We start from the raw sequence: 13,727 nt of genomic DNA on the forward strand, positions 1-13,727 counted from the left end.
TGTACAGCAAAATAACGTTTTGGTCATGTATACTTATTGTGTATCTAAGTTATATTTTAATATATTTAACATCTACTGGTCATCCTGCCATCTAGGGGAGGGGGTAGGGGGGTAAGAGGTGAAAAATTGGAACAAGAGGTTTGGCAATTGTTAATGCTGTAAAGTTACCCATGTATATATCCTGTAAATAAAAGGCTATTAAATAAAAATAAATAAATAAATAAATAAAAATAAAAAATAAAATAAAATAAATCTTGATGTGAGTTACTTGATTTTTTCCCGATTAAGAGAATCTCAGAACAGTATAAGAATGCCCTGGGTTTAGTATGTATGGAGAAAGCTGGGAAATAAAAGAGAGTAAAGAAGTCCATAAACCAAGTTCTAGCAATTTTGCCTATGACAGACCCTAACAATAATCGTTCACATTTGCATGTTGCCTTAAGTTTTATGATGGATTTTCTTTATAACATTAAGAAGGTAAAGGCAATCCGCCATAGTGTAGAGAAAATCCCCATCTATGCGGCAGATTTAGATTTCAAGTTTCCCCTTTAACACATACCAGCCATGTGACCCTAAATGAGTCACAGCCTCTCAAGGAACCATTTGATTGTTGACAATTAAATTGCAAAGGAATTGACAACCTATATTGGTAAAAGGGAACCTCCTCTCTGGGAGTTCTCTGTTTCAATGAAATCACAAGTATGGTCAAAAATAAACAAAATTAAGTTACTAATGCAAAGTTTTTTAACTTCATTTTGCTATGATCTCATCATAGACAGGTGCACAAAGGATAGAGTATTAGGTTTGGAGCCAGGAAAACCTGAGTTCAAACCTGTCCTCAGATATTTACTAGCTGTATAACCTTAGGTAAGCCAATTACTCAGTCTGCACCAATTTTCTTAAATCTAAAATGGGAATAATAATAGCACCTATTTCCCAAGGTTTTTTCAAGGATCAAATGAGATAATATTTGTAAAGTGTCTTCTGGCACATAGTAAATGCCTTGTAAATACTAGCTATTGTTACTACAATTATCATACTGTACTCCATTTGTTTGTGCAGATCACAACCCATCCATGGCTTCTCATCCTATGCAACAGTTCTCCACCATTTCCTTTCAGTCCATCCAGTTCACTAGGGGCTTTTCTGTACTTCTCTTAGTTCCTTACTTTTGTTGATTGGATAGCCCATCCATAGGTGATCATATGTCTCTCTGATAACATCCTTTATGTACATGTCTCTTGCACAATTTTCAGTTGGTATTATGTTGCAGTCTCTCTATTCCTTCCATAAACCTCTCCCTCACCCTTTATTTGGTTTTTAATTCTGCAGCAACTGTAGTATCCTATGCCTCATAGACATACAGCATCACTAAAATAACAGTTATTAAAAGAAAAAAGATTTTTGTTTCCAGGAAGAAAATTGGGGTATCTGAAAGCATTACATTTTTCTAAGGGTAATCCAGCCCACTTTTTTTTAAATTAAAGCTTTTTTTTACTTTTCAAAACATATGCGTGGACAGTTCTTCAACATTAGCCCTTGCAAAACCTGCATTCCAATTTTCTCCTCCTTCCCGCACACCCTCCCCTAGATGACAAGTAGTCCAATATATGTTAAACATGGTGGAAATATATGTTAAATCCAATATATATATACAATTATCATGCCGCACAAGAAAAAAAAGAGAAGCAAAATAAAATGCAAGCAAACAACAACAAAAAGAGTGAAAATGCTATGTTGTGAACCACCTCAGTTCACACAGTCTTCTCTCTAGAACAATTGGAACTGATTTGAATCATCCCATTGTTGAAGAGAGCCATGTCCTTCAGAATTGATCATAGTATATAATCTTGTTATTGCCATGTATGATGATCTCCTGGTTCTGCTCATTTCACTTAGCATCAGTTCATGTGAGTCTGTCCAGACCTCTCTGAAATAATCCTGGTTGTTTCTTACAAAACAATAATATTTCATAACATTCATATATCATAATTTATTCAGCCATTCTCCAATTTATGTACATCCACTCAGTTTCCAGTTTCTTGCCACTATAGAAAGAGCTGCCACAAACATTTTTGCACATATGGGTCTCTTTCTCTTCTTTAAGATCTCTTTATAGTCCACTATTTTCCTCCTCTTCAATTCTGGATCTAAATCATGTCAGTGTGCATTATCTGTCCAAGATATAATCAGTCATTACTCCCCCCCCAAAAAAAAGAAAAAGAAAAAAAACTTCATTCCTCTCCTTGGATTCTTTGTTTTTCTGTCAAGAACACAACCTAGGAGTCATTTTTGATTCCTTCCTCTTGGTTATCCCATACATCCAATCAATCAATTACCAAATGTAATCATTTCTATTTCCACATAGGGTTTTTTTTTTGGCATCCATTTTTCTTCTTGCTACTTATAGAGCCATTTGTACCTTTAAACACGTTGTCCTCAAAACCTAGAATACCTCTTTTCCTCCCTTGTTTCTCTTAAAGCTCCATTCAAATATTTCCTAAGATTCTTCCTTCTCCCTCCAGATCCAATACCTCCTGTCCCAAGAAATTTATTTGTATTCTTTGGTATATGGGAGCAACTAGGCTAGTAAGTGGGAAGAGTGCCAGGCCAGGAGTATGGAAGAATGAATGAAAATCTGTCCTAACACCAACTGTGTGATCTTAGGCAAGTCATTAACCCTGCTTGCTTCATTCAGTTTACTTTTCTGTGAAATAAGCTGAAAAAAAGAAAAGACAAAACACTCTAAGTACCTTTTCCAAGAAAACTCCAAACGAATTTATGAAGAGTCAGACATAACTAAACAGCAACAAAAAAAATTTTATACCATTTAAAATTTCAAAGAGACTTTAACAGTTTGTGTTATTTGGTGTGATAGCCTAAGGAAGGCTACAGAATAATTTCAGGAAATCGCAAGGTGGCTCAGTGGATAGAGTGATGAGTGATAGGCCTGGAATCAGGAAGACTTGAATTGAAATATGACCTTAGACAAATGGCCAAGCCATTAACCTCTGTTTGCCTTAATCTACTGCAGAAAAATGGTAAATCATTCTAGTGTCTTTGCCAAAAAAATCCTCAAAGGGGGCACAAAGATATGGACTCAACTGAAACAACTGAACAACAATAAAACTAGGGCATTATCACAGAAAGAAAAACACTATTGTTCATAATCTTGTGCAGAACTGAAATATGCAAATAACCCTGATCTCATAAATTTGGAAGTTCCTTCTAATGAGGCCGTATGCAACCAATCCATACCTACTCATCTGTGCAACTTTTGGGTCTGTTGTACCATAAAATTGCTACAAGGAAAATATCCAACATACTAGAAGATCTTTAACACTTTCTTCAGGCATTTTAAAGTTACCAAGGGAACACTCAGAGTGTCCATCTGTACCACTCTTTGTATATAACCAGCTCATTTTCTCTTTTAATACTTTTCCCTGATGACATTTTTTATTTCTGACCTTTGAAATTCCTCAAACTATATGCTGCCTGTTCAGCATTTGTTTACTGTGATATTCATATTTTAATTCTTCAGAGACTACATAAAATTGAGACCAATAAAAATTTAAAACATTTTGAATGTGTTGCTTATCAAATCTCACAAGATCCAAACTACATAGAATGAAGAGCTTTAAAAATTCCTTCTACCAAAAAAAAATCTAAACCATGTAGGAACAGGTAAAAGCATATATTTATCCTTTTTATCCTTTCTGTTATTCAAGTCATTCCAAAGGTAATTCCAATAAGCCTAGGGAAGATAGATTTACATCCCCAAACTTTTAATCAATTACCAAAAAAAAATTATTTTATCTACCTGTATAATTGCCCATGGAACATGAAATATAAAGGAACAATTATAGGAATGATGACTTGGGATAAATTTCTTTTTGAACTCCATCGAAAAAGATGAAATGAATAAGACAAAATCATTGAGATTTATATGGCAAAAGTTTTCAAGATACTCTATATGCATTATCTCATTGATTCCTGAAGGACGTTCAAATCTATATTTCCTACCCCTATGCTCATTAGAATGGCCATCAGAACATGTACCTAAAAGAAGGCATGGAATCTTACTAGGAGAATCAGGAGAGGAACTTGTCCACAACTATAGCAAATAAATTTATATGCATATATATAATAAATTATTATAAATGTAAATACTATGTGCCAAATGAAGGCAGATAGGTAGTTCAGTGGACAGATCATTAGACCTGGACTCAGGAAGACCTGAATTCAAATCTGACCTCTGGTTGCTTACTAAGTGTATGACCCTGAGCAAGTCAATCAACCTCTTCTCACTTTAATTTGCTGGAGTGAGAAATGGAAAAACACTCTAGTATTTTTGCCAAGAAAATCCCATAGACAGTATTGTCATGACCATGGGGTCACAGAGAGTTATACACAACTGATCAACAACAACAAACACTGTGCTTAGAACTGAATATTAACTCATTTGATCCTCACAACAATTCTAGAACTTATTTATACCACATAAAGGATATTGAGGCAGACAGAGGCCATGCTGCTATTAAGTATTTGAGGCTGGATTTGAACTGAGATCTTCCTGAGAGCATTCTATCCACTGCATGCACATAGCAGTTATGGCTATCACACAACAACAACAACAAAAAGGAACAGCATCTTAATGAATTTGTGTGAGACAATCATCTCCTTGTTATTATTTCCGATTTCCTTTGTAATGTATCCCCAATACTTTCCTAGACATTGGGTTTGGTTGGCTACCTTATGAATTCTTCTTGACTTGGCAAAGCTTTCTATTAAGTCTTTCTGATCTTGATTTAGATCCTAATCTTCTCCCTCAAGAGAGTTCTTTCCTTTATGACCTATTAATTGACCCCTAATCTCCAACAAGCTAAACTTCATCCTCTCCCTAAGGGCCAGAGACAAACATTCAACAAAATTAGGTAAAACAGTATGTGAAAAAAAAAAGTGGAAGAAATGAGAAAAGAAAAAATGAGAATTCGAGTTCTTATAAATATGTGACTAATGGAATATTAGTATAAATACAAGGTGTCCTAAAATTCTTAATGGAGTATTAAGCTATATTTTGCTTACTGCTAAAATGATACATATATCTTTCTGAAGAAATAGGTAAAAAGATATAGGTTCCTTCCAGGCTTATTACTGTGTCACAGTTAAGTTATATGGAGGAGGGGAAATTGTTGTTTATCTGAAAAGTTAAGGACTCAGCCCTGAATTATTGCCCAGGTAAACTTTGTGAAAAGACAAAGGCTAATCTCAAATATTATGAGCCAATGCCATTCAGGTCCCTTGCCTCTTTTTCAGACAATACTCTGTAACTTAAACTTGTAATTTAAAAAAAAGACTATTCAACAAGAACAAGAATATTACCTCAAAAATGTTGAAGACATTAAGAGTTCTGCAAGTATCTGTAGATTTTTGCCATTTTTTATTCTTGCATAAAAAGCCTATGTTCCCATCAATCCCTGTAGAACAGTTCTGAAAGCAGCGGGAATTTTCAATGCAGGGGACTTTACAATCTGTTGGGATAAGAAAATGGAAAAGTATCATCAAGAAGTGGCCAAAGAATTAGTTCTAGTTCTGCTACAAAAAGGGAAGAGAAGGAAATAAACATTTATTATTAGAAGGCATTTCTCCATGGCAGTTGCTGCACTAAGCACTTCTGATCTTCACAACTCTGGAAAACAGATGCTATTAGCATCCCAATTTTATAATTGAGGAAACTGATGCAGAGAGGGGATAAATGACTTGTCCAAAGTCACACAATTAATAAGTATCTAAAGTCAAATTTTAACTCAGACCTTCCTGATACCAGTTACATACAGCACATTATCTACTTTGCCACTAACTACCTAAGTTATGTGAATTTGGACAAGACATTCCACATCTCTGAGCCTCTAAAATGAGAAGCTAGGAAAAGTCCATTCCAAATTGAATGGCTGAAATAACTGACCAGAGTGAAATTCTAGTTTGAGCTATAAAGAGAGAGTTACAATTCTTACATTTTGTTATTTTACTTATTTTGACTGATCATTCATATTGAAGAAATGACTCCTGAAGCAGAGTGGATGAACACAGAAGGAAAAGGAGGAGGAGAAAGAAGCCTGGGGTCATATATATTATTTATATAATAATATAAATTCTATAATAATATAAATAATATATTCTTATGAATATGACCACTGTTAGGCATCATTGGACATTATGTCCACTAAAGTTGTAGGATGCAGCAAAATATCACAGTAAGACGCAGAAGATCTGCATTCAAAGGAATGAAACTTCCAGATACTTCCTGCTGCCATTCTTAGGCACATTTCTTGGATGGGGTTGAGAAGAACTCCATATATCTAGTGGAGGTAGAATTCCAGCCAATAGCATGATGGTAAGTGTTTATCAACCAGCTTTCAAAAAAAAATTATATACAAGACATTTTAAATTTAATCTTTGTTATTAACATTTTATCCAACATTTTATATATGCTATATCTATATTATACACAAAATCTGTATCATTTGAAATTTCCAAGGTATAAATACTCATACTAAAAATGCAACAATTGACTCTCATGAGCTGGTACAAATTGGTTCCAACACATTCCTTGTTCTTGCTGAGGTGATGCTCCAAATCATAGAATATGGAGCTCAGAGATACTTCACTAAATATGACTCCCTCATTTTGTAGATGGGAAAACTGAGGGCCAGAGAGATTTTAAAAAATGATTCTCTTATGTCACATAGGTGGCAGCATGCTCAGGATTTTCATCCCACATATTCTAATTTAAAAACCAGGGCACATTCCATCTCCAGCCTGATTGACACTCAGGAGGGTCTATCAGACACTTCAGGGTCAAGCAAGAGCAGATGTTACAGTAAGTGCTTCCCCTGCTTTCAGTCTTCCTGCCTGTTTCCCAATCCCTTTTCCCTCCTCCTGATTGGACAATGACAAAAGGGATTCTTGTGTTCTTCTCTATTGTGATCTATAGGTATTGGACAGTACCTAAGTCTACTTGTATCACTTGGATGGACAGAAAGCATCAACCATGATCCTTCCACTAAAATGGATTATCTGTCTTGAGAATTAATAATTTCAATTAGCATACCTTGTGTTTTGCTAGTCATCTGTACCTTGTCTTTATTAACAACCTAGAGGAAAAAATAAATAAGAGATCAAGTTAAAATTGCATTTTAAAAGGCAACTGGATATTTAACTCTAGGCATAAAATAAAACTACTTCTAATTTCTATTACTTTTGTGGAGCAGCTTTCCATGGAACTGAAAAAAAAAAAAAAAAGAGAGAGAGACATGGCTACTATAGCCAGATTTTTTTTCCTGCCTTTTTAAAATTTACTGCTTTGCAACTCAGAACAATATAATGAAAAGAACATTGGTCTTGGAGTCATAAAATCTCAGAATCAAAGAAGCTAAAAACTAGAATGAAGTTCAAAACCATCAATTCCTTCTATAACTTCCTCTAACAAATGATGACCAAGCACCAATGCCTCTAATGATAAGAATATAACTAATATCAGTAGCTAGTTAGCATTTATATAGCACTTTCAAGTTAGCAAAGTACTTTACAAATATTTTCACAACCACCCTAGAATACCTATATTCTTAATTATTATGCACATTTTCAAGATGAAGAAACTGAAACAGCAGATAATAAGTGACTTGTCAAGGGCTAATCACACACCTAGTAATTGTCTGGAGCTAGATTTGAACTCAAGTTTTCCTGATTCCACTATACTACCTGGCTGCCACAATGAAAGAGAAGCCATTAACTCCTTAGCAGCTTATCTCAGGATAGCTCTATTTGTTAAGAAAATTTTTGTTTTGCTTTATTTGTTCTGAGATTAAGCTTAAATCTGCCCTTCCACAACTCCCAACCCTTGTTTCCAATTTGTCCCTGTGGGGGCAAATAAAACTAATATAATTTGTCTCTCACATAAATACATCCCTTTGATCTCTTCTCCATTTCTTTTTTTTTTCTTTGCTCCTTTCTTCTGTCTTACCTTCTCTTTACATCCTTAGTTCTTCAACTGATATCCCAGCTGATAGTTTCATTGTTATTTAGTTATTTCTCAGCATATGCGATACTGTGTGATGCTATTTGGGGTTTTCTCGGCAAAGATATTAGAGTGGTTTACCATTTCCTTCTTTACCAGCTGATTGTGCTTCCCATTTAAAATTACCTCTTTGAAGGTATTTCTTCAGAACTTTAGAATCAATTGTATGTCATGGGAGACACTGGCACAGGACCTCCTAGCATGGTGTACTCTCATAAAAGAAGGTGCTGTGCTCTGTGAGCAAAGCAGAATTGAATTAGCCCAGAAGAAACATGAGATGAACAAAGTTAGAGAATTCACCTCAAATATTCCTAAGGACTATTTGTGTCCAATTCATGGCAGAGCACTCTGAGCTCATATTGGTCTGACCAGCAACAATCATACACACTAACTCAATTCTAACATAGGGACATCATTTTGGTCTTCTTCAAGAATGAAGAACAATAACTAAACTCCTTGTATTTGGTTGGAATATATTTATCATTTACTTGTTTTTATATATATGGAGAGAGAGAGGGAGAGAAACAGAGAGAAGCAGAGAGAGACAGAGGAAGAGAAATATAAGCTCCATGAAGGCACTAATCAATCATTTAATCTATGTATTCTTTTTATACCTAATATATAGCAAGCAATATTTTAGATGTTTAAAAATGCTTAATTGATTAATAACTGATTTGTTATGGAATATTCTTGATTGCTTTCTTGTCATTCTGCTTCATTTTTCACTGGAAAAGTCCCAGTTCATCTGTACCTTTCCTGAAGTTGATTCCTGAATATTGATCACAGTAAACCAGATGTGGCCCATTGAGAGCAGTGGACAACAGAACTCTTTTTTTTTTTTCAACATTCTGTCCTTTACACTTCTCAGCATAGCCAAGGAGAGCATTAGTTATTTTGACTGTCATAACATACTTTTGAGTTATATCGAAACTTATAGAATACTAAGCCCATAGCTTATTTTCAGAATTTATTTAAAAGCTCTTTTCCAGACTTGGCATTCCAACTTCCTTCCTTCTTCATGCCTAAATAAATACTTGGAGTAGAGTCTTTCCTCACCTCTGCCTCTCTAATACCTTACCTTCACTAAAGACTAAGCCTAGATGTCATCTCTTACATGAAACCTTCTCAGATGTCCTCTGCTGTTAGTGCTCTCTCCTCCCTCCAAATCATCTTGTATTTAATTATCTGTATATATAATATAATTTTAGCTGTTTTTATCCTGAACTTAATAAATGCCACATAAATGAAAATTTCCATATGTAAAATAAAGCAGGAAAAGAGAATTATACTACATTTTAAATATCTTTTATGTGTGCTCCATTAGGGTGTAAACTTCTTAAGGAGAATTTTGTTCCCTTGCTTAATCTCAACACTTTGCACAGTATCTGTCACATAGCATTTAATAAATAAGTGAATATATAAGTATAATTATATATTAAATATGTCCTTTTATGATATGTGAATATATAATGAATGGACGTTAAATATATACATGTATTGAATAATTAAATATAAATATAAAATACATCATTAACGAATGATATATAAATTGCTATTTCTTTTACATAAGTGTAGATAAATAGTGAAAAGACATTTATTAAAAATCTCCTACTTGACAGGCACTATGCTAAATGCTGAGGATTTTTTTTAAGTACAAAAGACAGTCCCTGCCCCAATAGAGCAAAATAATGAGAGAAACAAGAAGCAAATAAATGCATGTAAACAAGTCATATTCAAGATAAATAGGAAATAATTAAAAGATAGAGATGCTAGAAATAAAAGGGATTGAGAAATACTCCCTTTAGAAAGATAGGGAAGTCAGTAAGTAGAAATGAAATGGGAGAATGTTCCAAGAAAAGAAATGCCTGGAATCAAAAAATGGAATGTCTTGTTCTTAAAACAGACAGAAGGCCAATGCCACACTGGATTAAAGAGTACATGGCAGGAGTAAGTTTTAAGAAAGCAGAAAAAGTGAAGGAGTCAGTTATAGAGGACTTTCAATGACAAATATTTGATGATGGAGGAAATGGGCAATCACCGAAGTTTATTAGGTAGAAACCTGAACTTTAGGCAAGTCAACTTGATGGATGAATGGAAGATGAATTGGGATGGGGAAAGATTTGAAGCAGGCAGACCCACAAAGGTATGTATGTATGTAAATGTATGCATATATGTAAGTATTCATATATACTACATATACATGTGTAGATGAGTGTATACATACATATATTCATTTAAAGTATCTCAAAACTTAGTTTTAAACTTTAATAACTCCAGAAGTATAAAAACTACAAAATTACCCTAAAAATTGAAAGGTTAATTAAAATTTTAAGATATTGTTATATTCCTCATTAAAATTTAACTCAAACTTTATATTGGACTATTCATAACTCTAGTTGATTTTTAAACTTTGTAAAACTTTCATCAGATGGTACTCAAAAACTTAAAAGAGTTGTATCTGTAATCCTAGTCTTGAGATAATTCCCCCCTCCCCAAATAAGGTTTTAATATATATATCAGAGTTTTTTATGTGACTCATAAGAAAAAAAAATCTAATGAAGATAGAGCTGGTAAATGAAGTGGCCAGGAAAAAGGACATCCTCTATCAAGCATCATACATAAAAATGTCACAATATATTAATGTTTAAGAAATTCAAATAAACTTTTGAATTTTTAGTAAGTTTATAGCTTTTATATTCCTGAAGTTATTAAGTCTTTAAACTGGGAACCTTTGGGATACTTACAAATCTGTCTTGCTTATCTATATTTCTTTTTGCCCACCTTCTGTTCTCTTCTGTTTATATTTAAAATTTTTCAATGCCCCTCTTTTTTCTTTTTTGCCTAGCCTTTCAAGCCCTTCTCCTGTCTCAAAGTGAAGTGGGAGAGGGAGGAAGGAAGGGAGAAATGAAGAAAAGGAGGGAAAGAGGGAGGAAAGAGGGGGAGGAAAGACCACATCTGAAAATATGTATTCAACATGTTGCATAAAGTATGTTGTCAAAGAAATATAGAATGAAAAATGATAGACCTATTCCATGGTGAGAGTAAGGAATTGCCTGCATGAGAATTTTACGTATCAGGAGAATGAAAGGAAGGCCTCCAGTATAGTTGCTCGATTACCTGTGATGAATTCTGGATGAGATATCCAGAACAGTAGCCCTAAATACAAAGGAATAGATGGCTTATAAACTGCATCAACTGGAGAAAATATTTGACATGGTCAGACCTGTATTTTAGGAAAATCCCTTTTGCAGGTAAAAGAAAGATGAGTGTAAGTGGAGCAACTTTTAAGATTGGAAAACAATGGCAATTAGGGCAGGTGAGAGATGAGTAGAACTTAAACTAGGATATTGTTCCAGTAAGCAGAAGGAACAGGACAGGTAAGAGAAATATTATAGATACAAAAATTATGAGATTTGGCAAATTGTGACAAGTAGAAGATGATTTATGGATGACTAAAAAGATAGTGATGCTCTTTAATAAAGATGTTTGGAAGAAGGGTAGATATTATGGGAAACATAATGTAATGAGATCTGTCATACAGATCAGTGCAAATAATAATGAGTTTATCATTGTTCTGCCTGGATGACTCTCTCTTTCCCAGAAAAAAAAAATGAAAATACTTACTAATAATTTCCCTAGAACTCTCTGGTATCTGCCACATTTATGTTGTTAGGAAGTGGGAGGAGGGAGAAGAAGAAAGAATTTCACCTTCTCAGTTCATGGACACACTAGATTAAGTTATAACCATATTGAGAGGCCTACAAATGATACACTAGAGATAAAAGATGGTAGAAAAGGAAGTATTGAATAATTATGGGTAAAATGGATAATGTAGTTATTTTAGAGACAAGCCTCTAATTGACTATCATGAGGGATGATATGAGATGCAATACAGATATCAACCTATGTTGTTATTTAAACCTCTAACAATAGAATATCTAATATGTCTGCTTTATTTTTTAAATCACATTAACCAAGGGTTTATCTATTTTATTGATTTTTTCATAAAACCAGCTGTTAGTTTTATTTATTAGTTTAATAGTTTTCTTTCAATTTTATTAACATCTCCTTTGATTTTAAGAATTTCTAATTTGGTATTTAATTGTGATCTTCTCTTTCTCTACTTTATTCATGCAAGCATTTAGGGATATAACATTTCCCCTAAGATCTGTTTTGGCTGTATCCCATAAATTTTGGTATATATCTAATATAGTCTAGCATGAAGTAGCATAAGGAAAAGATACCTGTGCATGCCCTAATACTGAACCATCTTTGCTCATATCCCAATCCCCTTATGCCAACAATATTCTAAACCTCTTGAGTACAATATTTTTCCTCACATCTTCCAACTTCCTTATCTTACCTCCTGCTCCCCAGAAAGGCATAATAGATACCAAAGCCACAAAATATACCCCTAATACTGTTTGTTATTGTTGAATGAATGAATCCTAATTTCTGCATATATGATTAAGGTCCATGAGCTGGAGGAGGCATTTAAATATATAGTTGCTTCAAATTCTACCCTCTTCCCAAATCTTCTCAAGTAAGATGGAGTATTCCAATTATTTTTTTCTTCCTGATGAAAATTTAAAGATGTCCCATTAGCCCTAGAATATTATGTTAAGTCCCTGGCATCATATTTTTAAAAGTATATTTCTAAATTGGACTGAATCAAAAAGAAGACAACCAAAGTGATAGGGAAATCAAAAACCATGCCAAATGAGAATCCACTAAAAGAACATGGGATATTAATGTAGAAAGATGACTAGATGGAACATTATAGCTGCCACATGTAAAAATTATCAGACTTGTTCCATTTGACTCCAGAAAAGCAACAGATGCAAGTTGCAAGTTACAGAGAGGAAGATTTAGGTTTTCTAGAAGGAAAGTTTTCCTAATAATTTAGAGGTTTCCAAAAGCAGAATGGGGTATCTTAGTAGGTAGAGAGTTCTTCCTCAATGGAAATTTTTGATAAGATGTTGAGTGATCACATGCCAGGGATGTTATAAATGTTATGAACTGTTGAAATACTGGTTGGACTGGATGATCTCTAAGATTTCTTTTAGCTTTCTATTAAGCTTTTGGGGTCTGCAATAGATTGGCAAAGTTGATTTTTTAAAAAGTAAAAGGACAAATGTTGGAGAGGCTATGAAAAATAGGATATTAATGGTGGAGCTGGAAATTAGTCCAGCCATTCTAGAAAATAAATTGAGATTATCTCCAAATTATGCTAACCTGTGCATGGATTCAAGAAAAAGGAAAAGCACTTGTATATACAAAAGTATATATAGCAGCTGTTTTTATAACAGGAACTGTAAACAAAGGGGTGCCAATCAATTGGGGAATAACTGAACAAATTATGGTATATGAATGTAATGTTATACTATTCTAATGAAAGAAAGGGCAAAAGAGATGATTTCAGAGAAACCTGGGACAACAAGTTTAAAATGGAAGCAGAACCAGAACAATTTATACAATAACTACATCATTGCAAAGATAAAACAATTTGAAAGGTCTACAAACTCTAATCAACATAGTGACCAATCATAATTCCAAGGACTGATGATAAAGCAGACCACACTTTCTGACAGGGTACAGCATAAGAAACATATTTTTGGACATGGCTAACATGGGGATTTTGTTGGGTTTT

At 33.9% G+C, this 13,727-nt stretch overlaps 1 protein-coding gene across 2 annotated transcripts in view; it reads right to left on the reverse strand.

Annotated features, from left to right (window-relative positions):
- Positions 1–13,727, reverse strand: part of ADGRF2 (adhesion G protein-coupled receptor F2) — a 38,747-nt gene that overhangs the window by 10,661 nt on the left and 14,359 nt on the right. For both annotated transcript variants that reach the window (XM_031964740.1, XM_031964739.1), the window contains 2 exons: positions 7,112–7,154; positions 5,383–5,531 (listed from right to left, as the gene is read on the reverse strand). In XM_031964740.1, the coding sequence (XP_031820600.1) occupies positions 5,383–5,531; positions 7,112–7,154 (192 nt within the window). The remainder of the gene's footprint in view (positions 1–5,382; positions 5,532–7,111; positions 7,155–13,727) is intronic.

Source organism: Sarcophilus harrisii, chromosome 4, assembly GCF_902635505.1.
Source record: "Sarcophilus harrisii chromosome 4, mSarHar1.11, whole genome shotgun sequence".
Classification (NCBI taxonomy): Eukaryota; Metazoa; Chordata; class Mammalia; order Dasyuromorphia; family Dasyuridae; genus Sarcophilus; species Sarcophilus harrisii.